Source organism: Carassius auratus, chromosome 50, assembly GCF_003368295.1.
Source record: "Carassius auratus strain Wakin chromosome 50, ASM336829v1, whole genome shotgun sequence".
Lineage (NCBI taxonomy): Eukaryota > Metazoa > Chordata > Actinopteri > Cypriniformes > Cyprinidae > Carassius > Carassius auratus.
In genome coordinates this window covers 20,962-48,522 of record NC_039292.1, presented here as the reverse complement: position 1 = coordinate 48,522, position 27,561 = coordinate 20,962, and the positions used below count along the sequence as shown (strand labels likewise).

Genomic DNA, 27,561 nt, shown 5'->3' with positions numbered 1-27,561 from the left:
ATTTATTTTTTAATAATTAAAAGTTTAATAATTAAAGTTGTAATAGCCCTTTTCACAGTCAGCCACTTAATGTTAAAACTCCATTTGAACTTTTTGTTGATAATTTTAGCCTTGGGTGTACAATGTACTTTTTGCCTCCATTATATAAGTGTTATACTTTATGAGTTCGAAAAGCTCCCGTTCACTTAATATCCTCAGAATTACTGTGATTACGACCACTCGGGGCTATTCACGTACATAATACATTTCCGTTTTTATGTCAACGCCGTTCATAACAACAAAATTGAGCTTTTGACAGCAGAATACTTAATCGTCTATATTCTCTTGCACATATGGAAGAATAAACTATCACCATATGCACACCGCTATAACATAAATAAAGACATTGCATGGTGCATAAATAGCTCTATCAGTAACTACCCATCATCCTTTACTATTGAAATTGCTGCCATTTTGGTTGATTTTATATGTCATGATCAAGTTGGAGGAATTTTCCACTTCCACATCTAATAGAACGGTTTAGTCTAGTCTTAAATTTACCATGGATTGCTTCAGGTGTGTCCTACTGGTTAGTCCCAATGCAGATTTTCAATTTAGAAGTAAAATTATATTTTCGGTCAATATCTTGTGAAGCGGTGGTGTTTTTTTTTTTTTTACATTAGCAAATTGTTGCATGCAGCAATTGTGCATTTTATGGACATCATTGTGGTCCTTAAACCCAGGCTTTGGAGGCCCCTGACAGTCAACATTCACGCCAACACTTCTCATCTTTTTTCCAGCATGACACTTCCATATAATCAGTTTCACAAGTCATCTGGTTGTCCTATAAAGCCAAGTTGAATTCAAGACAAACGGGAGGCAAATATTCTTTGTCAATTTATTAACAAAATGATAAAATAAATAAATACAAATTGATCAAATGCTCCTAATATCAATTTCTTCCCATGTTTCCTACAGTATTTTCAAAACACTGCATACAAAGGACTCATCACAGGCTCAATACAGGAGAGGTAAGAACCAACTGACTCACTCACAATGTCAGGCGAACAAACAAGGAGAAAAAAATACCAGATTGAGAGAGAGAGAGAGAGCTCCGTAACAGAAAAAAAGTCAAAAATAAACACACTCCTTTTTAAAATCATTATGAAAAAATACAAACAATTTTACAAATATTCATATTGTGTAATAAACCATTTACACTAAGTTCAGCTCACCAGGTGAACTTTTTTTTTTTTTTAAATAACTCATGTCGCTACAATGTATCCTGTTGTGTTTCATCAAGTGGAAGATTTTTTTTTCCCTCTTTTTGCACGCGTAAACGGAAATGTTTTCCAATTAGACAGCTGACTGTATATGAGGTAACGCTCACACACACACACACACACCCACCCTTGCTCAAACAAACACACTCACTCACAGACAGTGCACAACACCAGGAAAAATCACAAAGACAAATGAAATGCATCAATAGTACAAGAAGGCCACAATCATGACTAAGTAAATAGTATGAAAAGTGAACAGAAACTACATTGAAACTACAATGATTTCATTGTCACTGGAATTATAACGTACCATAATGAATATGGATGATCTACACACTAAGATCAAGGTGACAGGATGAACAGCTGGAATGGGTCTGAAATTTTTTTTTGTTTTATGCATAAAATGTACACTGCAAACGTTCGCTTTTTAAAAGTTCTAAAACCAAAATTGCAAAGCCATACAGATAACTTAGATAGCTGGCGGAAAGCGTTTCCCACACGTCAGAGCCGTAAGCTAGAGAAGAAATCAATCATGATGGGGGAAAAAAGTTGAATGATATGTATCTCGAATGCATATAAAAAGGCTTCCTAACAGCAAAATGTTTGCAGTCTCTTTGGGTATACTGACTTAAGAATTTGAATGCGTGGCTTTCAGAAGTCCCCCCCCCCTTTCTTCTAAAACCCCACCCACAAGGTTACATGCACTCTGCAAGATAAGCCATGTAAGACCATAAATATCTTCTCACAACCACTGGTAACCCCCCCCCCCCCAACACCCCATCCCAGCGCCCCAAGATAACAATAACATTCAGCATGGTGTGCTAGCAAAGGCAGAATTGAATGAAAAATAACGGTCCATGAGATTCATACACAGCAGAAACGCCACATTTCCATCTTTCAAAGAGCCCAGAAATGTGGCCAGCAAATAATTCCCTTCTGTAACTGTACATGAATTTTCTATTTTCTACAGATGCCATTGTGAAAGTGTATATTGTTCATAATTTAAATAAAAACAACAACAACAACAAAAACACTGCAAGTGTTTTTAAGAGATGTACATATGTATACTGTTTTGTTTTGGCATCATCTTCGCCAGACATGTAAAAAGGAAAGTGACAGAGTTTACATAAAAATCTTTACAAAATAATGTCGAAACTAAATGCATATTAAAAAAGTCTGACAAAAATTATATAAAAAATTTGCATAAGAAGGCATGCTTTTTGTTTAACTGATTGGACAGGTTGGTGTTCTTGGGGGTTGAGTCTATCCAATCAGATTGCAGGTTTTCTTTGATCAGGTCAGCCTGGCTAATAGTCAAGGCCGAAATCTAAATACCTGATTCAGGTACAAGTTCAGTACGCTAACTCAGTGACTGAAGGAGAGATGAAGGAAATGAAGCGAATAAGAAAGGGTGTAAGTCTTTTAAGAGCAGAGTGTTACGTATGACATTAAGTAGTAGTCACTGGCCTGAACAGTCCTGTTTTGTGTTACACGAAAAAAAAAAAAAATGTCCTGAATAACACACTAAAGAAGAACTTAAAATGAGCAGACACTTAAGTGTTTTGAGGGGGAAAAAAGTAATACTTAGGACATTCCTATAAAAAGTGCATAAAGACAGGAAACCATGACTTCCTAAACTTCCAGAACTTTTTCCCCAATGAATGTCAATCCAAAAAAAAATTCCTTTCGCCACAGTTTTCACACAATTAATATTTTGCTGGCACAGAGTGCTCTGATAAACCAATTAATTAATTTAAAACGCATTATAATGAACAACTCCTTTTTTCTTTTCACAGACCAATTTTGTGCAATCACTAAGATATACTTTTGTTCAGAGTGTAAAAAACTCAAGGCAACTCCTTGCCTCTTTAAAATATAGCCTACTCTTAAGGGGCTCTTTAACTTCACAGCAGATAACTAGATTTAGTAAATACAGACAGGACTAGACCAACACAAGCACATCACTACAACCATTTTACTTTAACCAAATGAAATTACAACAAATGTGCTTCCAATCAAAGTTAACTGAGTGATGTTTTAGAGAGAGAGAGGGAAATATGACCAGTTTATGAAATTAAATTCAGTATGTAAAAGGTTGAAGGCACTCTGGGCACCTGTACAGGAAGGATTAAAAGTAGAATAAATATTAAATATTCTCTAGACTGACAATGGTGACTTCCGCAAGGCCTTTAAAATTCATGTCGGTATGTTATGCCACAATAATGGTTGCAATGATATGAATGTTTATCCATTATTACCCAGTCCTGGCTCAAAGGGTAACAGGGCATTATGGGAATGTATTTAGTACAAGTTTGTACATTTTCACAGTAGATTGTGAGAAATTGCAGCACATTGTTGATATAACCAAGATCCCATCCATTAAGAATTACAAATTGGGTTTTAAAGCCATGAAATCCTGACTAATCAAGATAAATACATAATTTAAAAAAACAAAACAAAACCGTAAACATCATCCCAAAAACAGAATCCATATTGTGGTAGGTTATCTCTCATGTTTAAACAGCCAGAATGAGCAAATCATCATCCTTTTGAAATCAGAGATGTCCAAACAGATATGTGGAATTTGATAAGCGTAAATTGTTCAATCCTTGCCGTGGCTGTCATTACAAAGCTAAAAGGGATATGCTTTTTTGGAATGGCCTGACATTAACGTAACAAAAGGTGCCAGCTGTGCATTACTCTTAAGACAATTAAGACTTAAGATGTTACGTGGGACAGGTTAAGATACTATGCAGCACAAATAGAAGCCAGCAAAACCCAGCATAAGACGGTCATAAACAGTGCTTCCTACTTTGTATGTAAGCAACTGGCTGTTGTTTTCCTTTTTACAGGATGTTATGTTATGTGGGCGAGCGTAAAAATCAAAGGATAAGATTTAAGCGCTTTTGAAAATTTAGCTCAGAAAGTCTCTTTAGAGGTTTTTAGTGCGATTGCTCAAGTTATCTGCAATAACGCTTGTGCTTTAAATGAAGGGTTTTCTGTAGTTTCTTTATTACTCAATTTGGCTCATACATCAAACCCTCAAGTTTAAGACAGCAAATTGTGACAGTCATTATTGTTTTTTCAAAGACAAATAAAAGATTTTGGAAAAATAGGGATGGGACTAGTCTAATATATTCTTGACTAAACACACGGTAAGAGGATATTTCCATTATTTTCAGTAAAAAAAGAAAAAAGAAAAAGCATTTGGCAGTTCGGAATTCAAATAAAAACAGACACTCTTTATGCAATGTGCATCTCTCGAGATTGAGGAAGCTGCTTGCATAATTCATGCCAATTTTAAACACCATTGATAATAAATGAATGGTTCGTGAAACAGAAATGCACTTATTATTCATCAAAGACTAGGAAGACCTGAATATGTTTTCTTAAAAACGCAGGGGGGGGGGTCCACAAACAGCATTGAGTACACACAAACTAACTTTAGAACGAGACTCATTCAATACATAGAACCAACACCATTTTTCAGACTAATCTATCACACATGATTTGTTGCAGTTACCAAGATGTGATTTCTGGTGTAGCTTCCTCTTCCAGCCCTTTGTCAAAAGATCTTGAGAGGCTTTGCCATGCGCTCTACCACCGATTAGCCTGAGATGACATGGAGACGGGATACTTCTACAGGTAACTGGGAAATGCAGACAAGATGTAGAGTGGAGGGGTTGCTATAAGCAGTCCTGATTTAGTCTAACCCATGCCAACAACAGGAATCTAAACCTCTGCCATGTCACTGGCAAATACTGATGGGTCGATTTTTTTTGTCATGTTTGGAAAGAGAAGCTTTTGGTATTGCCGGTCCACTCTGGCTGGAGATGCACAGGGTGTGGGCTTAGTCATGCAGTCTTTGGACACGTCTGCCCTGCCTTTTTCCTCTCGAGGAGAAGACAACCTATGAAACAAACCCCATGTTGGAGGCACACACTGGTCTGATCTGATCAATCATCCATCATCTTTATCACCATCATCATTATAATAATAATTATTATTATTAATGTTATTAAACTACTATTTTTGTTTTTTCATCTAATAATTGGCATGACATCTCTTTCGTAAATCACCCTTTTCACCCACAAGATTGGGCTCTATTAGTCTACAAGAAACAAGACTACTTTGTCTTGGATGTAGAAGTACTGTTGACACAGTTTTACCATTAAAAAAAAAAGAAAGTAAAGGGAAATGAAAGAAAAAAAACCCGAAACATTTATTTGGATATAGATAATATATATATATATATATATATATATATGTATAATATATATATATATATATATATATATATATATATATATATATATATATATATATATATATATATATATATATACGTATAGATTGGCAACTTTGTGCACCAGTCCAAGGTGCAATAGGAAATCTGTTTAAATGTTTTGGTGATGTAAGTGTGTTTAGTGTGAGACTGAGAACTATTTGGGGTTATCCATGCTGCTTAGAGGAGCTGGCAAAGCCTGCTGAGAAGGTTCTGAGGTTTTGCCGTTGTTGGTGTTCACGCCATGACTTCCATCTTCCTGTAGCTCTACTTCCATCTTTCCAGCATCCTCTACACAACTGCTGTCATTGGGAGGGATGTTCTCAGAGTCTGCATCATCGACAGCACACTTCTCTTCTTCTTGGTTCAAGATGGTACAAACACAGTCCGTTCCTCCATTAGTCTTTACATCCCTGGCCTGAGGTGATTCCACAGGCTCCGCCATTTTTGCTGTATCTATCATCTCCTCGCCAACTGTGGTTTTGGGAACTTCCGGGAGACTTACACCTGATTCACCTGAAGCAGCCTCAGGTGTGACTGCGGCCGCTGGCTCTGCCATTTCGCCCACCTCTGGCTCTGCCTTCACTTCGGGAACTGCTACGGTGACTGGTGCTTGCACACTAGGCTCGGTGGGACTCTCCTGCACACACACTTGTGTAGCCTCCTTTGAGTCTTTGATGCTCCCTAACTCTGTGCAGTCCTGTTTAGAATCCTGTAGGATGTCTGTCTCCATGGGCTGAGTCAAGTTAAAGCTCTGGATGAGGTGGACCAGGTGTTTTACCTTGTCCAGAGAGACCTGCATCTCCTTCTGACGGGCAAGTATGCTGTTCTTGGTCTCCATGCATTTCTGTTAAATAAAAGGAATACAGCATTATATAACAAACACAACTTGTTCAAAAATTACACTAACATTAGGAATACAACCAACAGTCATTAAACAGAAAAGAAGAAATGCCAAGATTGGTTGTGAAACCCTAGATGGCGCAGACTGATGGGTCCTTAAACGTAAATGAAGATATTTTTAGAATTAAACGACTTGTCAGAACCTGATTGGTTCATGTTGCATATGCAGCCAATGAGCTTGGTGCTTTACATTTAAATGGCTGATTAGCATTAGCTTGAGCATTGCAGCGCACTTTCAGAGTTCCTCTGAATCTGTCCACCTTCCCCAGCTCCGTCTGTATAGATCTGCTATGGGTTATTTTATATGCTATGTGTGCAGCAGCAGTATGTCTTAAATGCTCATAGTATCATATTGGCTTATGTATTGGCAGTAGGGTTGCCCCCTAATGGTCGACAAAAATATGTGGTAGACCCACATTTTTTTTAGCAGCAGATAAGAAAATGAAATTCCACACAAAGCGGTGAAATCAAGCAGTCTGTGACGGACAAAATGCTAACGGCTGGTCTATGTGGTAATATATTACATAGGGCAGGACATAGGCTAAACTCACCTAATATTCATTGACCTCAAATACGACTTATCAGAAATATGTATGTAGTAGCAACTTTACATGGCAACTCAATCTAATGTTATCCCAGAAAAAGGTTCACTGTTCATGTGTTCTGGAAGTTGCAGTCTGGAAGCTGAACAGCGCGCTTGGGCTACTGCATGACAGATGGAAGCAACGCTGTGATCATTTGCTCTTCAAATACGTCTTCATTTTTGGTTATACAGATAAGAGTAATGCATCTTTCGTATCTGTAAAGACTCTACTTTTATTCGTGTGCACTCAGAATAAAAACAAAAGTTGTGCTTTTGTAAAATAATTAAATAAAACAGGATGCACATTTTTTGCCGTCTAGGACGCCGTGAACTTGAACATGTCACTTCGAAACTATGTGAATTCTTGCCTTATTACAAACAAGAAGCTTTTAAATGAACCTATTCAAATAGAAAACATATTCTCAGATGATCTTATCCGTATGAAACATGCATACAGGTGCATACTCTGGTGATGACAAGTCAGGGACGCCGATTTCATATCTTAAACCAAAAACACTAGTGTACCAACAAATTATTAAAACATTAATGCAGTGTACTTGCTGTGTTCCGCTAATTATGTTACAATTATGAATATAAAAATGTATAATTATTATATTTGCTGGTGCACTGTGGTAAGCCTTTTTTGTGAACTTTTATTAGGCTATGTAGGCAACTAAAGGTACATTATTATGATTTATATGGTTTATTAATAAAAGTGCAACTAATAGTAAAAATAAATAAATAACTCACTGTTATAGAATTGCTGAGCTGTTTCACTCTCTGTTCTAGTTGCTCTCGTTCCACCTTTAGTTCAGCACTCCATTTCATTAACTTCTGCTTCTCTTCTTCTTTTGCTGTTGGACAGGGACAAAACACTATGGGCTATAACATAGATGTATGCATTTGGTTATAAATAATGGTAAACACTTTATTTTAAGGTCCAATTTTTGGCTATCGATTAGTTGCTTATAAACATGTATATTACTAGCATTTTGGCTGTTTATTAGTAAATATAAAGCACATATTAATGACTTATTCTGGATGACCGTATCATAGATGCCTTAATGCACCTCATATCTAAACTTAACAACAACCTTACTAAGAATTTATATTAATAAGCAGCAAATTAGGAGTTTGTTCAGGGGAAACCCTCAGTTAATAGTAAATATGTGTTCCTTATTCTAAAATGTGACATAAATAATAAAAGAACGTACTTTTTTAAGAGTTAAACTGTAAAATTAGGGAACAAAATTCTACAATTGAAAATCTCTACCTTCTTTGTAAGCAATGTAGGAATGGACGATTGCTAGAGTTCCTGGCCATGGAATGGCCTCTTCCTTCTTCAGAATCTGTAAAAGAAATTCTCTCAATAACAGACCAGTGCTGTGCTCAGTTGACCTCTGGGAAGCCATGAAAGAAACGGAGATCAATTGTATATGGCAACAGTGATGAACAACATAACTTCAATGGGAGTGCTTGATGCTGTTTTACACTTACATGATGAGTGGAAAAAAGGCACAATCAATACCAAACCATGTGAGAGCTTACAAAGGACGGAACAGCCTTCATGCCTGAAGAAACTCATTTTGTGTAAGGGGAGAAAAATGTACACTTTTTTTTGTACATTTTTGGCTAGGATAGGGAAGTTTTGATCTCTCAGTCAGTCTTCCATTTCTAATTATATAAAAGCGTGTGTGCTTTAAAGAACTGAATTCCAGTTAAAAGGAGACATCACTGACTGGCCTGGGAAAGGAGTAGCCAAGGGCTCATTGTGCTGCTATTATTTACCTGGTCTTGACATTTAGGACAGATCCACATGCCTTTGGGAATGTTTTTGAGGGGTGGGTCCAAGCAGTCGAGATGGTAGACGCGCGAACATGTGTCACACATGAGCAACTGTCCACTGCGTCTGCACACAGTGCAGAAATCCTCATGGATGTCTCCCTGTCAGGAAGAACGGCAGGTGTCAGTACCACCGCCCCCTTCTGTTCCGGACCAATCAAATGACAGCGGGAAAGGCGGGAAGGAGAGGCACTGACTGCTGATTGGAGGTATTTGTCTAGTGGCACACTGGTGACTGGATTCTTCACTTAGACAAGGAACTGGATATTTAACTAGTGGTTTTATTACTTCTACTATTATTGGGATACCTGGAAATGAATCACTATTGAAAATGTATCATGTGATTATGAGTAATGGGTATTTCGGCTTAAATGCTAAGATATGGTTTAAAGATTTTTTTTTTATACTATACTATAATTACTTCAGGCCTGATATTTGTGTGGGAAGTAGAGAAAGACTGTTCACTTTGTAAGGCTGCTGGCTCCATTTCAACAAATACAACAAATAAACACATGAATGACAGTGCTGGTAGGTCAGTCTTTCTCTTTCAAGGGTTGATGCAGGACATTAACGGGGGTTAACTTGCTCCGGTACACTTTGAGGTGTACAGGATGAATGCAGTGAAGGGTTTTGGGGGGTAAGGGCAGCCTGTGATGTAGAGAACTCTACTAGAACAATAATAATTGTGGGGGCTTTCAACAACATGGTCGCCCCGACTTGGCAGGTGGCTACTTACATCCCCGGAGCTGGGGCTGGGCTGGGGGACAGAATGAGGGTGGTGAGAGAGGGGAAAGCCCCCCATGTCAGGCCGCCCAGGGGCTGGGGAGGCGGGAAGGCTGCTGGTGGGGGAGAGCAGGGGGTTGCAGCCCAGCTCCGGCACCGCTGTGCTGATGGTGGTGGTTGTGGTGGTGCTGTATTTGGGAGGGCGACCTGAGTGAAATGAGACAGACAAGAAAAGAAAAACAAACGAAAAAGAACAAAACCAAAAGGAACAGAAAAAATGGAGAAGGAGGAAAAGGGGAAAAGAAAGAAAAAAAATACAAAGATGAAATAAAATAATGGCATTTTCTGGTTGCAACATACCTTAGAGAGGGGATCCTCATTGGCTAGCATGGAAACAAAGGAAAGGAGGAAGAGAGCGAAGGAGAAATGGAAGGGAGGGTCACAAAAAGCAGTTAGTGCAACAGACGACCACAGCAGCATGCAGGGAATTTGAAAGGCAATGAGCAATAGAAAGGGTGAAAAAAAAGTGTGGAAAAGAGCTGAACAAAGAAAGTCTAAACTGAAATCTCAATACATTTCTCTGCAGGTGGCTCCTACATGAACAAGCAATGCATCAATCTAAAAACAGGCAAAACAATATAAACATAACATCTAAAGCCATCAAAGTAGCAGATGACCAACAGACTTTTACCAACTCAAGCCAGTGCTCAAGTCTATAAGTAGAATCCAAGTCAGATCTTTCAAGAATAAAAGCCCAAAGGCCAATTGCATACACAGTCACCACTTTAAGGCTGTGTCTAAAGAACTAGTTTGACCAACTAGCGGTTAACCAAGTGGCTTTCAGTCTTACTTTTCAGATTCAAATTAGATCAATTTAAGTTTTTATGCAACTGAATTGCAGAAAAAATATTTTAGTCTAAAAAAAGTTTATGCAACCGTCCACAAGTCAACCCTTAAGTCTTCAAGGTGGAGTTCATAGCAAGTCTTTCAAGGCCAAGCTCAAGTCAATCCCCAAAACTTTGGGGTGAAGAGCAAGTCAAGTTGTTCAAAGCCAAACTTAAGAAACTGAATCACACATGCGATTCACACTGAATCGCACATGAGCAGTCTCATCAGCTCCTCTGTTCTCGAATCGGACGTTCAGTCAGTGTACTGTTTGAGCACATTAATTACTCCAGGATATTGGTTTGTTTTAACTCAGAGGGAGTCTCAGCCATGTTAAAAATGTTAACAGCTTAAGTCCATTTGTGGATTAATGCGTATTGGAGACACGAACCGTTTAAAACGATTCAGTTCAATTTGGTGAACTGGTTCAAGAAGATCCGGTTACATCGAGTGATTCGTTCGCGAACCGGATATCACTAAACTGCAGTGTTTTGAACTCGCTCACAACAGACACAGAAGAGAAGGCAATGCTGAACAAAGTTGTAGCTTTTGCTATTTTTAGACCAAAATTTATTTTCGATGGTTCAAAAATTTTAAATGACCCTCTGATGTCACATGGACTACTTTGAAGATGTTTTTATTACCTTTCCAACCATGGACAGAATACCGTGCACACACTTTCAATGGAGGGACATAAATCTCTTGGACTAATTCTAAAATATCTTAAACTGTGTTCCAAAGATGAAAGGAGGTCTTACGGGTTTGGAACGACATGAGGTTGAGTCATTAATGACATAATTTTCATTTTTCGATGAACTAACCCTTTAAATCTTTAGGGTGTAGAACAAGTCAAGTCTTTAAAAGGTTGTAGCTAAATTCATTATATTGAAGCACTGCTCTGGAAATCAATAGCAAACCTCAAATCTGAGGTGAAGCAACAATAGGAGGATATATTTCTCCCTCTAAGGCTACTGAAATTGTTCACAAGTCTCTGATTTTGGTGTCTCAAGTCAATTGCTAACAAGTCCAAAACAAGCCAAATTCTCCATCACTGAAAACTATACAAACAGGGGGAGCAGTTCCTCAACCACTATAGGCCACTTTTTAGGTCTATTTAAACACTGTAGGTCTGCAGAGAGATCAAACCCTAGCAAAGACACAAAGCAGAATTGCAAGAGAAAGCCGAGAGGTGTCTATTATTAGTTGTCTGTTAGGTGGTACATAGAAGCAGCAGGGCTACTATACATCAACTTAAGCAACTAAAGACAGGCAGGTACAGACCTCTCTTCCGGGTGCCTTGATGCAGTGGAGTGTTCAAGTAAGTGACAGCACTCTTTTTCCTCTGAGATGTATGAGAGAAATCAGAATGTTAGAGCTGAGTTGGAAGTACAATCAAAGCTCTCAAAATCAGACCAGGAGGAGGAGAGAACTACAGAACATTTGTCTGTACCTCAGGTTCAAACACTGCTCCACTGTACACTGGGTTGGCTGTTGTTCTCCTCTTACGTTCTTGTCTTCTGCTCTGAATCTCTGGAGAAAAAAGGACATCCCATGCACATCTGGTTACAAAACATCCTTATTACTTTAATTCAGTGGAAACCCTCACGAGCACCACTGACACCAGTGGGACTTACCTTCAAGATGGTCATATGTCACCAACCCAAGAGACACCATAAAGGCAAGCTTCTGAAGGAAGAAAATTAAATTTATTATTTAGGATTCGAAAAAAAAAAAAAGACATGATGGTTTTGTTAACTCTGTGAAGGTGCACAGTACCTGTGGGCTCTCCTCACGTTTGATTTTAGCTGGAGGAGGAGAGGATGATGGTGGTGTACTTGAGACCACATGTACTGGTCCCCCCAGTGGTTTCACAGTCTGATGTAGAGAATAACATACAAGAAAAGCACACAAGTCAACTGAATGTTTGATTTTTAGAGCAAGAACAACAGCTAAAACTTCTCCTGTCAGATAAAAAAAAGGTCTTATGTCTGGAGCAAACAATCAAGATAATATAAATGGGTGCTCACACCTTCAAGTCTGAGTTAAGGTTGCTGATCTGAAGTGTCTGAGCAGGACTGATGACAATGCCTGTGACTTGCGTGGTGCCACTGGTGACTGCAGTCGTAGTCTTGTCAATGGTGGCACACTGTTGTCCGTTCACGATGTGCACCTGATGAATGGGCCCGGCAGAGGCAGGAAGAGATGACGTCAGCTTGGTGGTGAGCATCAGGGGCCGCTGGATTAGAGGAGCTGCCACCATGGGAGGAGGAGCCGGAGCGATGGGCACATTGATGGGTGTGGGGGGTTTTGGTCGAACCTGTGCAATGGTGGAATAGGGTTGGGTCACAAGCAGACCCTGGCTTGCCATACCAATCGACCAAGAAAGCCACTCTGTTTCCATGCCCCTAACATCCATGCTGTTTTGTGTTAAGTGGCAACCTCAGCCATAAGCAATGCCAACACTGAGCTCTGGTTCACCTCTCAGTGACTAGTTTAAAAGTGGATGAAAATGTGTGCAGTGCTTAATATAGGAACACCAAAACAAACCAGGAGCAAGAGTGGGCAACTCTGGCTTCAGTTTCCACTTTCCTGCAGAGTTTAGCTTCAATCCTGATCAAACTCACCTGCCTGTAACTTTCTAGTAATCCTAAAGAGTGAAAAACCTTGACTGGACCTAAGCTCTGCAGAACAGTAGACTTGGAGGGCCAGATATTTCCACCCTTGCCTTAAAATCATAGTTCACCCCTGAATAGGGTCGTCATCATTTACTCACACTTACGTCATTCTAAACCTGTATGATTTTCTTCTGCAGAACACAAAATAATACATTTTGAAGAATGTTTCAACCGATTTTGTCTGTATAATAAGTCAGTGCATCAATACAACACTGGACCTCTCTAAAAAAAAGTGGTACACACTTTTTGAAAATAGTGACTTTTGGAAAAAAATCCTCTCTATTCTCTTTTGTGTTGCACATGTAACTCATACAGGTTTGGAACAACATGAGACTAAGTAAATGAAGGGGTTCAGGTGGATTCATCGGAGCTCACTGTAGCATTACGTAGCTTTTTGAGGTTAATAAGTGAGGAGGGGGGGTTAATGATAGGTTCAGCCAAAGCAAATATCAAAATTACAAAACAAAAGCAGAAATAAAAAGCTGCAACTGACGCAAAAGCATTATTACAAAGGAACAAACAGCAACACAGTCTTACTCTCAAACACTGTGTCTATACCAGGCATAAGCAACGTACATACAGTAATAATATGCCAGTTTTCATACCAATGGACCTCTGCTGAGTTATTCACCCAAATGTTTATACAACTATTGAACAAGTCATGCAGCTTTGACACTTTCAGTGTAGAAGACTCAAGCCAATCCACTATAGACACAGTGCTAAGGGAGCTAACTCGCTAAATAAAGCTGAGATGGAGTATTTTTAAACATATAGAAATGCATTTTGAGAGTATGGACAGAAGCGGGCCTTTGAAATAGAGCAGTACTAACGTGGACAGAATTTTCACTGGTCAACAGATGCCTAAGTCAGAGTGCAGCATAAAAATTATACTTTTTCTTTAGGCTGAATGACTGAGCGCAAATTTCACAAACCCGTTTTTTTTTTTTTTACACACAATATCCTAAATGAAATCAACAGAGCATAACATCTAGTGTGTAAGCACCCTAAAGCAAAGAGAAAAAAGTGAGCAGACAGTATCACAGCAACAGACAGTGCTGCGAGGAGAAGGTGAGCATCAGTATAATTTGGTGGAAGAAAACTGAATTTGGGTCTCTAGATGTGGAACTGTGATATCTTGAAGTTTGGGTGACGCTGTTCAAGCAATTTTAGTTCCCATATTAAAAACTCTTTCAAGGTGAGAAGTATAAAAATATCTTGAATCGGAATGTCTCTGTAAACAAAGGCTTTATAGACACAAGGCCTCCGAAACTAGGTTGTGTGTCGCTCTGGTGACGTCAGTGTGGAACATACAGAAGGGGAGGGGGGCAGATCTAACAGAGACGCACCTGTGGCTGATAGGTGGGTCGAGGCGTCAATCTAGGAGGAGGGACAAACTGGGGAACTTTGATATGCTGGGCAGAGGTGGTGGTGGCCTGCACCTGTGACAAAACCAGCCATTTATTGGGCACTCAGCAGGTGACATGAAAGAAATTCACAAAACCGTTTGCTTTTAGAAGAAACTATCCCTTATTTGGTTACATCACAGAAGTATGTCACCACACACCCCTGCCAAGCACACCATTACCGTCAGAAAGGAAGTCATTTCATACTAACTGGAGACATAAACATCCTGTTCTAAACACATTAAAGCAAAGTGGGTCTGACTATGACTAGTCTACAGCAAGTTATGCAAGTTATGCATTTCTACCTCAATTTAAAATTGTTACATTTAAGCTATATCTAAACACTAAGTGAAGAGGAAGAATTTTTAGCAGCTATTCACACTCACGACAATAACATTCTTGGACACGATCCGTGGGCCCGCATCTGTATCCTGATTGGGTAGCTTGCTGGCCACCTGAAGGTTGATTGGTGTGCTCTGGGAGTCGGAATTGGCGCCGGGTCTCGGGGGGTTGCTGATGGCAGTGACCATGGCGACTGTAGGGCGTTGTGTTGCCATGGAAGCAGGCATGGTGGAGGTGGCAGCTTTCAGCACGAGAGGTAGAGTCTTTGCAGTTATGACCGGCGTCACGGTGAGAGTCTTCTAGTCGAGGAGGAAGGTTGGTTGAGGGAAGCAGTGAATGAAGATGAGGAGACACAAAAGATGTGCTATTCACTACATTTTTCTGCTGTTAATGTGTACAAATTATCAGTACATGTGAGAGAAAAAATGGTCTGTCCTTGCCTTTCATCAAATATAATAACTTGAAATGACTTTTCATTCCATTGATATTAGCTAGAGAGCAAGTACTATTACAGAATGTTAACCAATCACCTATTGAGCCACTGATTTAAGTCACATTGCAGCTTTGGCTCGATAAAATATAGTCCAACCACATTATTTTTTGTTGTTGAATAGTTTATCTTAGAAATGCACTACAAAATAATATTAATCAAATTAACTTCCTACTCCATGATTTTTTCATATTGAATATTCAGTTTCTCTTAGAAACATGCCACATCACACATAAATTTTTTTTTGCAAATGCCACTTTGTGTGGATTTTATTTCTATTAATAGGTCGACAGTTAATAAATACTATGAAAAATAGTGAATACTTTGTTAAATAGTATCACATTCACTTTAGATGGTCTTCCCTCATCACACAAAAAGAAATTGAAAACAGAGAGGCTGTTTGAGGTCGTACATTATTGGCCATGTAAAAAAATGTTTTTTACATGCTGCCCTCATTTTTCAAAAGTGCAAAGCTTATTTCAGGGACAAAGATTCGTGTGTTTGCAATTACAGAGTGCTTTTAGAACAAAGCACTGCAAAAGAGTCTGGGAAATAGTTTTTCAATAAACTAGCTATTTGGCTAATTTTTCGCTACACTAGAGGAATCAAATTCATGTCTTAACAGTGTTAAACATTCCACTGCAAATCACATCGGAGTATAACGCTTTTCTACACATTTTGTCTACAAATTGTGAGGTGTTTGGGAGTGAAGTGGTACCTGTGGCGCCCCCTGGTTGTGTGGAGCCCCTGTGGTTAGCTGTGAAGCGGGACAGGCGGGCGTCAGAAGCACCGTTTTACCATCTGTAGTCGCTGGGAGCATCTGCAGCTTCAAGTCAGGCTCCTGTTTCACCAGCAACTCCTTCCTCAACTGCTCCACCACTTTTTTCTGAGAAAGCGAGAAATTACTGGGAAATTATACATCCATACGCTGTCACATTGAGGAAATGGTGATTACAGAGAAACAAATGGTTCTGAACATACACACTTTTTCCAAGAAATAAAAATGGAAAGAACTCCCCTCTCATCTTGTCTTTTCAATATTGAGTTTATATCTGGTCGCAGCAGTTTCTAATAATAGATCATTAGTCACCAAATTCCCTGGTTTTCTTTGTTCTGGATGTGAAGCTAAGCCATGGTTTTTATTCAGTCAGTCTTAAAAGACCCTTCAGGTACGAGACCATCTTAACAACACTGGAAATGCTTTTAAAAAGGCCCACTGAGCGCTACACACACACACACACATACACGCAGAGAAAAACGTGATTGAAATTCATCTCACACACTCTGCTGCCTCAGAGTCCTCTGGAGCCAAAGCGCACCTCTGAGAGTGCAACCACACACACATTCCTCAACAAAGCTCTTGCGCTAAGCACAACATCAAATGAAAGTCTCTTCCTCAAAATTAATTTTGACAAAACTATTTTTCTCTTTAAGCGGGTGATCAATCACATGGTAGCAGCTTTAGACTCACAAGCAGAAAGTTTACATACGCAGCAGGCGGGCCTCACATCCAGGCTCAAAATCACATAAATATAAATTCATGATGCGGAAAGAGTTATACAGAATTCATATGAATGGAGCCGACTGGATTTAAAAAGAATCTGAGGAAGCATTAACCTTTCGACCTGATACAATACACACAGACAAGTAATATTTTATGGAAAAATCAAATTAATATTATGATAACGTGAAGGTCATATTTTATTCCAAATTCAAATAGAATACAAAAAAACAATATAGATTGAATTTAAGAACAATTATCATTTGTTGCATAGTGACATTATTTTCATTGCGCCACTGTTTTGAAAAATTCATAAATAAATAAATAAAATAACTTATTTTAAATGAATATTAAAGATATAATGTAGATTTTTTTTATTAATATTTTGAGACCGTTTTGTTTTTATATTCTCTGTTTTCATTTTAGGTTTAATTATTTTTTTGTGCTTTTGTAGTTTACCTTTGGCAACAAAAAGGTTTTTGAATTTTATTTATTATTTTTATATTTCTTTTAATTACGTTAGTTTCAGTTTGCTATAATAACTTTTTTTTTTGCATAAACTAAATACATAGCAAAAATATATTTTGATTAAAACAATAAAATAAAATACATTATGGCTCCAAAAGTCTGAGACTGAATTAAAACTTTAAAATCAATCGTTTTACAAGGCAATTTATGTTGTTAGGATATGTATATTTTTATTAAATTCTAACATAATATTATGTATACACATTATATGGTGAGCGGTGAGCTAGACAGATTCTTGACAGGTTTCGTGAGAGAACTGAATTAGCATTCACTGGACAGTTTCATCATCTTGTGCTCTAATCCTCGTCTGGATTGACCAAGGCTACACACACATACAATATTTGCCCTCCACATTTGAGTAGAGTTAAAAAAAAAAAATCAGATCATCTGTACTTCTAGTGATCTATTCTTTCTCTGCTTCTCAGGATAAAAGCTCAAAGCTAAGCCAGCGATCTGCGAGTCAGTAAACTGGGACAATTCTCTAACTGGAAGTGAAACATTGCCCCAAAACAGCTGTGCTACAAATCCAGACTTTTCAAGAAGCGACTGAATAAGTGCAATCTCTCAAACACTCTGAGAATCTGTTTCCAACTCCCATCAGGAGACGAGAGAAGCCCCAACACACACAATTAAACGCATGCACATACTGTACACTGCTGCATGTAGTTGCTAAATGCACAGACGACTGTCCTGCTTGCTCTTTTCTCAACCACAAAACAATTAAACGTATCAGTCTTTGCTTGTTTCCGCTATTAAAAACTAAAATTCCCACATGATCCAACATCCACTTCAGAAAACCAATAAGACCAAATCAAAAAACGCTTCATTAAACACAAACTGACCTGGACACAGAGATGTGCTGAAAACACACTGGTGTTTTTGTGGTGTTGCTTGAAAAATTAAATCTGCTTCAACTAGGGTTATTATCCTTTACTTAATCTATTAAAAGCATTTTGGAAGGAACATAAATAAAAAATCTGAAATAAAATAGAAATATTAGATAAAAAAAACTAAGTGGATTTGAACAGTAGAAGCATTAAAATCACTAGCTGGAAATAAATAAACAGTCAAACTAAACTAAATCTGAAAAGAGAATAGATTAAAAATATAAATAATAATGTTTAAAAAGTAGGACTGTCAAATCAATTAAATCACCTCCAAAATAAAAGCTTGTGTGTACTGTGTGTGTACATTTACAGTTTCATACATCTATATATTTAAGAAACATTTACATGTGTGTGTGTGTGATTTATATTATATACAAATATTACATACATTTTACATGTATTTGTAGGCATTTTTATATACATAATATAATACAAACATGAAATGGAAAATGGAAATATAAAAAAACTAGTACAAAATACATAAACAATACTAAAACAGCACTGGTTTCAACATCCCAAAACAACCCCAAAAATGACACAATCAACCTTTGCTCACTGACACATATTTGTCGTATTTAATTCATGTGTTTCACTGTTGAACAACATTGACTTCAGCACCCGAAGCAGTGAATGACGTCACAAGCTCTTACCTGTTTCTCACTCAGAGCTGTGATTTTTGCCTGGAGCTCGTGAAGTTGTTTCTTCAGATCGGCGTTCTATAAAGAGCAAAGCATAAAAATAACTTATTTTTAAAAACCATGAAATTGGTGAACTTTTGTTTAATAAAATATTCATACACACCATCAAGCTGCCTTATTAGTATAGAAAATATAATACTCAGACTCAGGGAGTCACCTTAAAGCTCTCAAACAAACCAGAGGATTATTTCTGAAGAGCAACGTCATAAAGAGTATTTACCTGTGGATCCTGCTTCATTTGGGCAACAAGTTTCTATGGCAACAGAAAAGAAGACAAGAATTTGCCGTTAATTCTTCTGCCGTCAGTTTTGGAGGGAGTTCCAGACATGGTGTGCCATCTACAGGCCACACGTGGAACTGCAGCGCATTACACCTGCCTCACATTCAAACAATACAATAGCAGACGGAGCAGCAGGCAGCCTGCCAACGGCTTTCTGTAACTGTCCTCCAGCTACCAACGGTTTAATGTGTTCATTTGGAACAAACATTTTACATTTGCAATGAACAAGTGTAATTTATATGAAAATTGTTCATTTCAGTTGATGAGTTGATCCACTTGGGGTAACATCAATCTTTGAGCGACAGATATATTAAGGAAGTGAAAAAGACAGGGGAGAGTGGGGTAAGCTGTGCCACAAAGTTGGCAAGCAAGAAGAAATGAGATGTTAAATTAGTTCTTCCCCTAATTATATTTCAGGACATCTGCTGTTAACTGAAATTAGCATTTATAACATCAGGTAACACAAATGTCTAACATAGGCAATATAAAAGAGAAATAGTTTTATTCACATTTTCATAAACCAGACAGAAAATGTAGTGAAACAGTAGTTGGGCCACTTTTACAATTTTTAATAATGTAAAAATAATAAATTAAGCATTTAATAATTCATTATTATTTATTGGTATGCTTTTTTCCCCCTAGATTTTATATATTTGGACAAAAGCAACTGATAAAGGCATACATATAACTATTTTAAAATAAACACTTCATTTTAAAATTTCATTCATTTCACCGAAGATGTACAAATTAATTTGATAAAAAGTTTGAAATCTCTCAACCACAAGCAACTCTACACCCCATGAAATGTCCATAAAAATAAGGCACAATATATTGTGTTAATAATGAGTTTTCTGTATAGGTGCTTTACCCATATTTTGAAGCACTGTGTTGTATTTTTGGATTAAAGTAAATTTAACAAAAAAACAAACAGCACCAGTAATTTTCTACCTGGACAATCAGTTTTTTTTTTTTCTTCTTCTTCTCCTAACAAGGTACATCTACAGTTCTTTCTAATTACACAGTCACATGACAAAACCTAAGAGACACACTTTTCTTTAAATTAATAATAATAATAAATTCTTCAAAGTTTTTGCTGTCCACCAGTAGGCAACAGTGAGTCATGCGGGACCACAATCAACCGTTTCAGCTGCAGAAATCCCACTTCCACCTGCCTGTCAACTACTCCAAGCCAGATGAAGACAAAACCAGACCCTCCAGTATGTAAAAGAACACCTGCTTGAGATGATTTCTTAAAATTGAAGTAATGGCTTACTCTTTATCTGCCCAGTATGACCCTGATTCTCCTCCTCTTCCTTTCTCTCCTTCCCTCCCTCCCTCCCTCTCTCTCTTTTTGTCTTTCTCTTACCCCACTCAGACAGCTCGACTAATTTTCTGCCTGCTGGGACACGCTGCCTCTGACTGCGAGGGACAAGAAGAGACACATATCTTCATTTATCAATAAATGCAATGGAGGACCTAGAGACCTGATCCTGAAATCATTTGAATCCTCTATAAAACGTCTGCTTTAAAACAACCTGTTTATACAGCAACTGCGACGCTTTCTGGCATCACATTATGATTTTAGTTCTCAAGTACTGAAAATACAGTGACACTTCAGAATAGTTTTCCCATTAGAGGACCATTTGCGAGAGCTCCTACCTGATGGACTTGTATTTCCACTTTCAGGGCCTCCTGTAATGTTTGCAATTCCATCATTGATCCAGTTCACCAGAAAGAGAGTCCCAGGAAACTTTCAGCCTGTCTAGAGAAATCAAACAAGAGAGGTTTTGCAGACTTTTTTTTTCTATGTTATGTATTTAAGCTTTATTTTGCGAGATGCTCGGCGGTTGACTTAATCCAATACCACCACGAACGGGGAACACAAGACGGTATCTAATCGGGTTTGAGAGAAAAAAATTTAAATCAAGGCGTGATTCATGATGTCTCAGGTGGTAGTAAACAGACACGCTTTATTCAGTTCACATTCTGCAACTCCACACTGCAAGAAACTCTTGTTTAAGTTCAGAAAAGTATTTTGGACAAAAATTTTGGATAAAAATTTGTGACAATCGAGAAGATGGGCAGGACTGTTTGCCCGACGGATGAATCGAAACAACCTTGATGCTTAGTGTAACAGTGAGTGAAACGGAGGCAGTGTTACAGACATTCATTCACTCTCATTGATTTTGGTGTGCGGCCCTGTGCCAAGAGGACAATTATAACAGAGGCTATTAGAGGACTTACCAGCTGGCACTAAGACTGGTGTTCACGCGCTCTCTCCAACTCCCTTCACAAGATGAAACACACACACACTATTAGACGGGGGAGAGACACTCCAATTCCCTCTCTCTCTTTTATACAGTCTGTGTAAAAAGGGGCAACACTGCAAGCGCAGCATTCAGCGGGCTTCTAATTGCTCATCCCGTCTATGAACCCCACGACAAAAAAGTCCTGCATCCCTGCTCATCTCCCAGCATCTTCGCGGACCTAAAAATAACTTCTCTGAAACCCAAGCATCGGATTTGTCTTTTGTACAGTTCTGCCAAATGGAGTTCGGAGATATTAAGCGAAGCCTGTACTCGCCAGCGATGACATCTGTCATGACCACACGGCAGACGGGTATCTCAGGACCTCCAGCCTTCAATATACAGGAAACGGCATCCGCTCAAATCAAAGTGTATGAGTCACTCTGCCAGTCGTTGATCAAATAAAGTCTTTTATAACACACACACAACTAAATATTAGGATCACTTGCACTTTAAGAAGAGAACTGTGTCAGCTCGGGTGCCCGCAAATGTTAAGAATGATTATGAAAACCTAAGTTGATTATGTACATTTTCTTCATTTTAAAAGCATACTGTCCATATTTGTAATATATAAAATTATAACAATTCTTGAAAACTAATATGTGATCCTGGAGCACAAAACTTAAGAAGCTGGGGTATATTTTTAGAAATAGCCAAAAAAAAAAAACATTGTCTGGGTCAAAATAATCTATTTTTCTTTTATGACAAAAATCATTAGGCTATTAAGTAAAGATCATGTTCCATGAAGATATTTTGTACATTTCCTACCGTAAATATATCAAAACTTAATTTCTGATTCGTAATATGTATTGCTAAGAATTCATTTGGACAACTTCAAAGTCGATTTTCTCAGTATTTTGATATTTTTGCTCCCTCAGATTCTAGATCTTGGCCAAATATTGTCAGATTCGAATAAACCTTACATCAATGGAAAACTTATTTATTCAGACTTCATATGATGTATAAATCTCAATTTCGAAAAATTTACACTTAAGACCATAAGCTGCGATGGCTAAGTGGTTAAACATCTCTACTATTAACTACCAGAAAACAATACAATACATAAACAATACCACCCTCAAAATAATAATAATAATAATCAAAAAAAAAAATTATATATCACAAGCATTCAAGCTCAACAAGAGCAAACGGGAAAAGTAAAGCAGACCATGCCAATTACTGTACAGAACGTACATACACCCGAGTCTGCCTAAGTTAATTGTGTTTATATTGTTTCACATGTTAATGTTGAGAAAAACAATAATATCCATATGCTTGGGTGAAAGTTGACATTCTGTGATCAAATACAATCAACTTGTTAACACGCTCCACAGTGCATTGCACAGCAAAGAAACATTTAGTTAAATTTCCATTAGTGTTTTTATTTTTCAAATAAAAATCACAATTAGACTATGTGCACACACCCCTAATTATTATTATTATTAAATAGTAATGCAAGTATTAAGGTAAATAATAATAATAATAATAATAATAATAATAATATCATCCGCCAGGGAAAGTTAATTCATTAAGTATTCTATCACGGATGCCATAACAGAGATTTATGTTGAAGCAGGATTCTGACTGGCTTTTAGAAAGCATTTGAACATCTTAAAACAGGTGTCTTAAAACCCTGCATATTAAATATTTTTAAACAATATACATTTACATTTAAGTTTACAATTCACATGAAGGTTCTTATTTGCATCGGAAAGCTAAACAGTACAGTAACACAGGACTTTTCTTGTCTCTGTAAAGTTTTTAGTGACCTGTTGAAATGTTCTTTGTAAAACTGTACAACCAACCCAGATCAAATCTACATCCCAGAATAAAACTTTTAGCTGTAGTTTCCTGAATCTATAATGTACTTTGTATTTAAATTAAAACAGCAATATGAATTACATCAAAAGTTGAAACAACATATTACTGTAATCAATCGCGTACACTGTACAACAAAATATTATAACGGCACATAAAAACGAAACATTTTATTTAAAAGAAATACCTATAAATGTATCAACAGACAATCATGGAAATTAATTAATCCAACTGTTAACAACTGATTCATCCGAGTGCTGAGAATGAATAAATGTAATCAAACTGATAGAAGATGGCTAAAAAATATCATACGAAATAAGGGTTGTGTGAATTATTGTCCTTTATAAATAGTATCCAGGCCTGGGTGAGGTAACAATATCACAACTACACCTGACAGGACAAGTTATAGGACTGAAATACTTCCAGTGTCATGTTACATAAACCAATACGTTTTGTTTTGCATAACTGCTTGATATTCATGAATTGCATCAACAAGAAAACTCCTGTGTATATTTTAATGTAGTATCATAAAGGAAATATATCCATTATGTACACTGGTACATGGACTCATAAATACCCAAAAGATGTGAAAAAAGTGAAACTACCTGGATAAGGAAATCAAAACCTAAAGAAAAAGAGCTCAACATCTCAGATGAGGGTGTAAACGCATTGTAAAGTCTCTCAAACAAGCGAATATCAAAATATTATACACATAATGAAAGCAAAATATGAGCAGAAAAACAAAGCAGATAGAAAGTTAATCAATAACAATAACAAACAAAAGGGTAAACATGTTACTGAAGTTTGACAAACATCAACAATCAGCTGAGAACTAAAATACATTGATTTTAAATCTGTTGAAAAGCACCTAGATTAAAAAAAAAAAGGCTTTACAAAATGTTCCAACTCTACAATAGTGTGCAAAACACTCTGACAGACAGTTAAGGTGCAGTTTGACCCCAAATTATCCTGAGCTGTACATGAAACCGGCGTTTAGTTCAGTACATCTGATCAGGAATGTGCACATGACAGGAAAAGTTCATCAGCACTTTGATTAGGCCACTATTATAAACCTCAATATGCCCAAAGTGTTTATCGCAAGCATACTTTCACAAATATTCACAAAAGTGGGGAAATGCATGTTTGAATCACTACAATATGAGGGGAAAAGCGTTGTGTTTCTTTTGCACTCTCTAAAAGAATCTAAAACACATCAGCTCCAATAACTCAGCCTCCTCCAACCAAAAAAAAAAAAAAAAAAAGAGAGCAAAAAAGAAGCAACATTTAAAAAAAAAAACACTTTCTAAACAAATAACAAAATCACATAGCTTTAAAAAGCATCACTTTACCACCCACTCACTACAAGCCAAGACACTAAAAGCGTTGAAAAACTACCAAAATAGGAGTGAATCTTTTTACAAACCTGCTGCTGGATACAAGGATCTTTCATATTGTGCTACGGCTAACTCTGCTAAAGCTAACAGGCCAACAGCACAAATTACAGTTAGATGGACTCGACTGAGCCGCAACCACTAATTCAAGCCATGCGTGAGCAAAAGATCTTCATTCTACCCTCTTTTATCCCCCCCGCTGCCATCGGATACAATGTTTCCACTGAGCTGGAAACAACCGTTGCGGCAACAATGTATCCAGCGAAGTTTAAAATGTTACAAAATAACAAGACGCGCGGAACGTTCGGTTCACGCGCTGCACTTAGAAATACACCACAGTCTCAACTCCTAGAAATAAGCGGATATTTTGCTCCAAAACCATGGGGATCCTGACTTCTCTACCTACCCGATCGCGACGGGGTTAGGATTTGGAAAAGCGGCGAAGAGTCCATGAACGAGTAAAGTCTAAAAACGAGGCGCATAAAAGTTGCAATAATAAAAAAAAGATCCCAAGGTGCACTTACCCTCCTCTACTCACTTGAGCAGTAGTGCCTCTCTCTCCCCACAAATTATTTAAATAAATATTTACAAACACTCCGAGATCTCGGTCCGATCCGATGCCTCACATGGCTGTAGAGGTGCTCTGGGGTGAATTTAGCTAGGTTAACTACCTTATTTTTTGTTTGTTTAATTTTAATTTGTGTGTGTAAAAAAGAGAGAAACTGAGATACAAAACAAGAACTCTTCTTCAATCTCATTCACCACAGCCGCAGAACCCGACGATTCATCCGCGCAGGAAGAGGGAGACGAAGGGGGCAGGAAAAGTAGCCGTCAAAAAGAACAAATACTCCGAACATCCATCCAAACGATTCAGAAACATCGTGATTACTGTACAAGTACGCGTGCTTCGTGTAAAAGTGAACGTGGAGTTTCCTTAAAACGTGTTTGGTAAGAGGACTATTTTTTGTGACGGTGCGGCGAATTTATTTCACTTTGCCTAAGGAACGGCTGTAGTGCGTCTCCCATTGCCTAGGGAAAAACCCGGATGTAAACTCGGCGAAACTCATCTGGACAAGAGAAGTGGCAGTCTAACTCACTCAAACTCATGGATATACACTCACAGACAGCAAAATACGTTTTTTATTAGCATATTGGTTATATATGCATATAACCATAAACGAACCCAAATAAATGTTTATTTCTAATGTACAGTATTATAAATGGTTATATTATGCATACATTAAAAAGCGGCAGACTGTAATACAATAAGGGAAAGGTGCTGCTTAACGAATCTACCAATATTATAAGCTGTTTATTAATAACAATATTATATGCGCTAATAATCACTAATCACTTACAAAACCATATGTCGTTTTCTTTTTATGAAATGCCCTTGCTTATGGGTTAATGAAGAAACACCCCTTTTATGACATTTGTGATTTAAAGAATGTCTTGAATTCCCCTTTTCTATGACTAATGTGTTTTCAGTTTCAGGTTTTTTTTTTTTTTTTTTTTTACGTTAAAAAGAAATACAACACTGTCCCAGGACTGTAAAACATTAAAAGGCAGACATTCCTGATAATGCTGTTATAAGTCACTTATATTAATCTTTTATAATTATTTATCTTAAAAAGTAAACAATTGTGTCTGCTAATTCAAAGTCAGTGAAACTGCCAAGAAGCCATTTTGTTGCCATGTGACAAGAAAAACCTCAACAAAGATCATGAATTTTAAAAAAGAAAAGAAAAATAACCTTTTGCTCATATATATATATATATATGCATTCTTGTGTATCATTGACACTTATACAAAACATTATTGTTATATGTATAAAGAGGATCCAGACAAATGCATCTAATGTCTATATGACTTCCTCAAAAGTATTAATAATTATACAGGCTCACACTGAAATATATAATCATGTTACCTAAACCCAGTTCCAACTCCTCTTTATGAATAATGTGTCCATCCACAACATATTTTCAAATATGCAATGTAAATAAAAGTATACCCTCTTGTCTTTGTCAACACTACAGAAATCACAGATGTAGCTAATCTAAATTCAACTAAACGTTCAGTCCAACATGTTTCACTGGATAAACCGTCAGCATCCCCCCATCCAGACCACCATGTCTGTCTGACTCCACTTCACTCCCCCATAACCTAACATCCAGTCAAAGTAAATGCCGCTGTCACAAACGGTTCAATGTGTTTCATAGCTGCTCTTTGATCAAACCGAGCACACGTGCACCGCCGCCACGACGCTTTATGACTGTTAACTGAGTAAGAAAGAGATTTAGTACAGAATATCGTACGCAAGCGAATGCTCCTACCATGTGGCCGCTCCGTTAACCAATGAAATTGTCAGGAGTTAACAGTTTTTTTCTGGTCCGCCATGACATATTTTTGAGGCTGCTCGAAATAGGCTCTTTTTTTCTTTTTTTTTGTGCTGAATCAACACACCGTGAATCAAAAAGATTGCGCTGTTGTGGCATGTGTCTGTAAATGTATGCACTGTAGAATGTGCTTCAAATACTTAAAACGAGCTTTGGTCTGAACTTAACTCAGTTTGGGGCTTTACACAAATACAGTGCGCTGCAGGCTGCAACACGCGTTTAAAACTATTGGACGTAAATCTCGCGAGAAATAAACATCATCTGTGGATTAGCTCGAGTGTATAAAACAAACGATGTGGACGAAAGTATCCCTGCCTAATATGTAAAGGAAAATATGAACGTTATCTTATATATATATATATA

At 37.6% G+C, this 27,561-nt stretch overlaps 1 protein-coding gene and 1 long non-coding RNA gene across 12 annotated transcripts; one reads left to right on the top strand and one right to left on the bottom strand.

The window, feature by feature from the left end:
- Positions 1-863: 863 nt before the first annotated feature.
- LOC113066514 (PHD finger protein 21A-like) lies at positions 864-25,620 on the bottom strand. Of its 11 annotated transcripts, XM_026238380.1 has the most exons (18): positions 24,835-25,160; positions 21,532-21,574; positions 20,947-21,049; positions 19,228-19,260; positions 18,960-19,025; positions 16,112-16,279; positions 14,948-15,202; positions 14,505-14,597; positions 12,513-12,800; positions 12,260-12,358; positions 12,118-12,169; positions 11,934-12,013; positions 11,765-11,825; positions 9,612-9,805; positions 8,822-8,977; positions 8,307-8,382; positions 7,784-7,887; positions 864-6,394 (listed from the first exon to the last, which is right to left on the bottom strand). In XM_026238380.1, the coding sequence occupies exons 3-18, from the start codon at positions 21,001-21,003 to the stop codon at positions 5,705-5,707; spliced, it is 2,472 nt and encodes an 823-aa protein (XP_026094165.1). In that variant the 5' UTR covers positions 21,004-21,049; positions 21,532-21,574; positions 24,835-25,160; the 3' UTR covers positions 864-5,704. The 11 variants fall into 11 exon arrangements, with proteins under 11 accessions (XP_026094165.1, XP_026094172.1, XP_026094171.1 ...); XM_026238387.1 differs by lacking the exons at positions 21,532-21,574; positions 24,835-25,160 and adding an exon at positions 25,327-25,620 and having other exon boundaries at positions 12,118-12,166; XM_026238386.1 differs by lacking the exons at positions 21,532-21,574; positions 24,835-25,160 and adding an exon at positions 25,327-25,619 and having other exon boundaries at positions 14,948-15,199.
- LOC113066516 (uncharacterized) lies at positions 956-20,933 on the top strand. Its single transcript, XR_003279181.1, has 3 exons — positions 956-1,010; positions 20,392-20,504; positions 20,663-20,933. It is a non-coding gene; the product is annotated as an uncharacterized LOC113066516 (long non-coding RNA).
- Positions 25,621-27,561: the final 1,941 nt, after the last annotated feature.

What these genes read in the sequence shown, in the direction of transcription:
- LOC113066514 (XM_026238384.1), bottom strand. Translation starts at nt 21,003, where the DNA reads ATGATGGAATTGCAAACATTACAGGAGGCCCTGAAAGTGGAAATACAA. An exon ending in AACGTGAGGAGAGCCCACAG is followed by an intron (nt 12,170 to 12,259) that starts GTACTGTGCACC and finishes TTCTTCCTTCAG; the next exon opens with AAGCTTGCCTTTATGGTGTC. An exon ending in TCAAGGCACCCGGAAGAGAG is followed by an intron (nt 9,806 to 11,764) that starts GTCTGTACCTGC and finishes CATTTCACTCAG; the next exon opens with GTCGCCCTCCCAAATACAGC.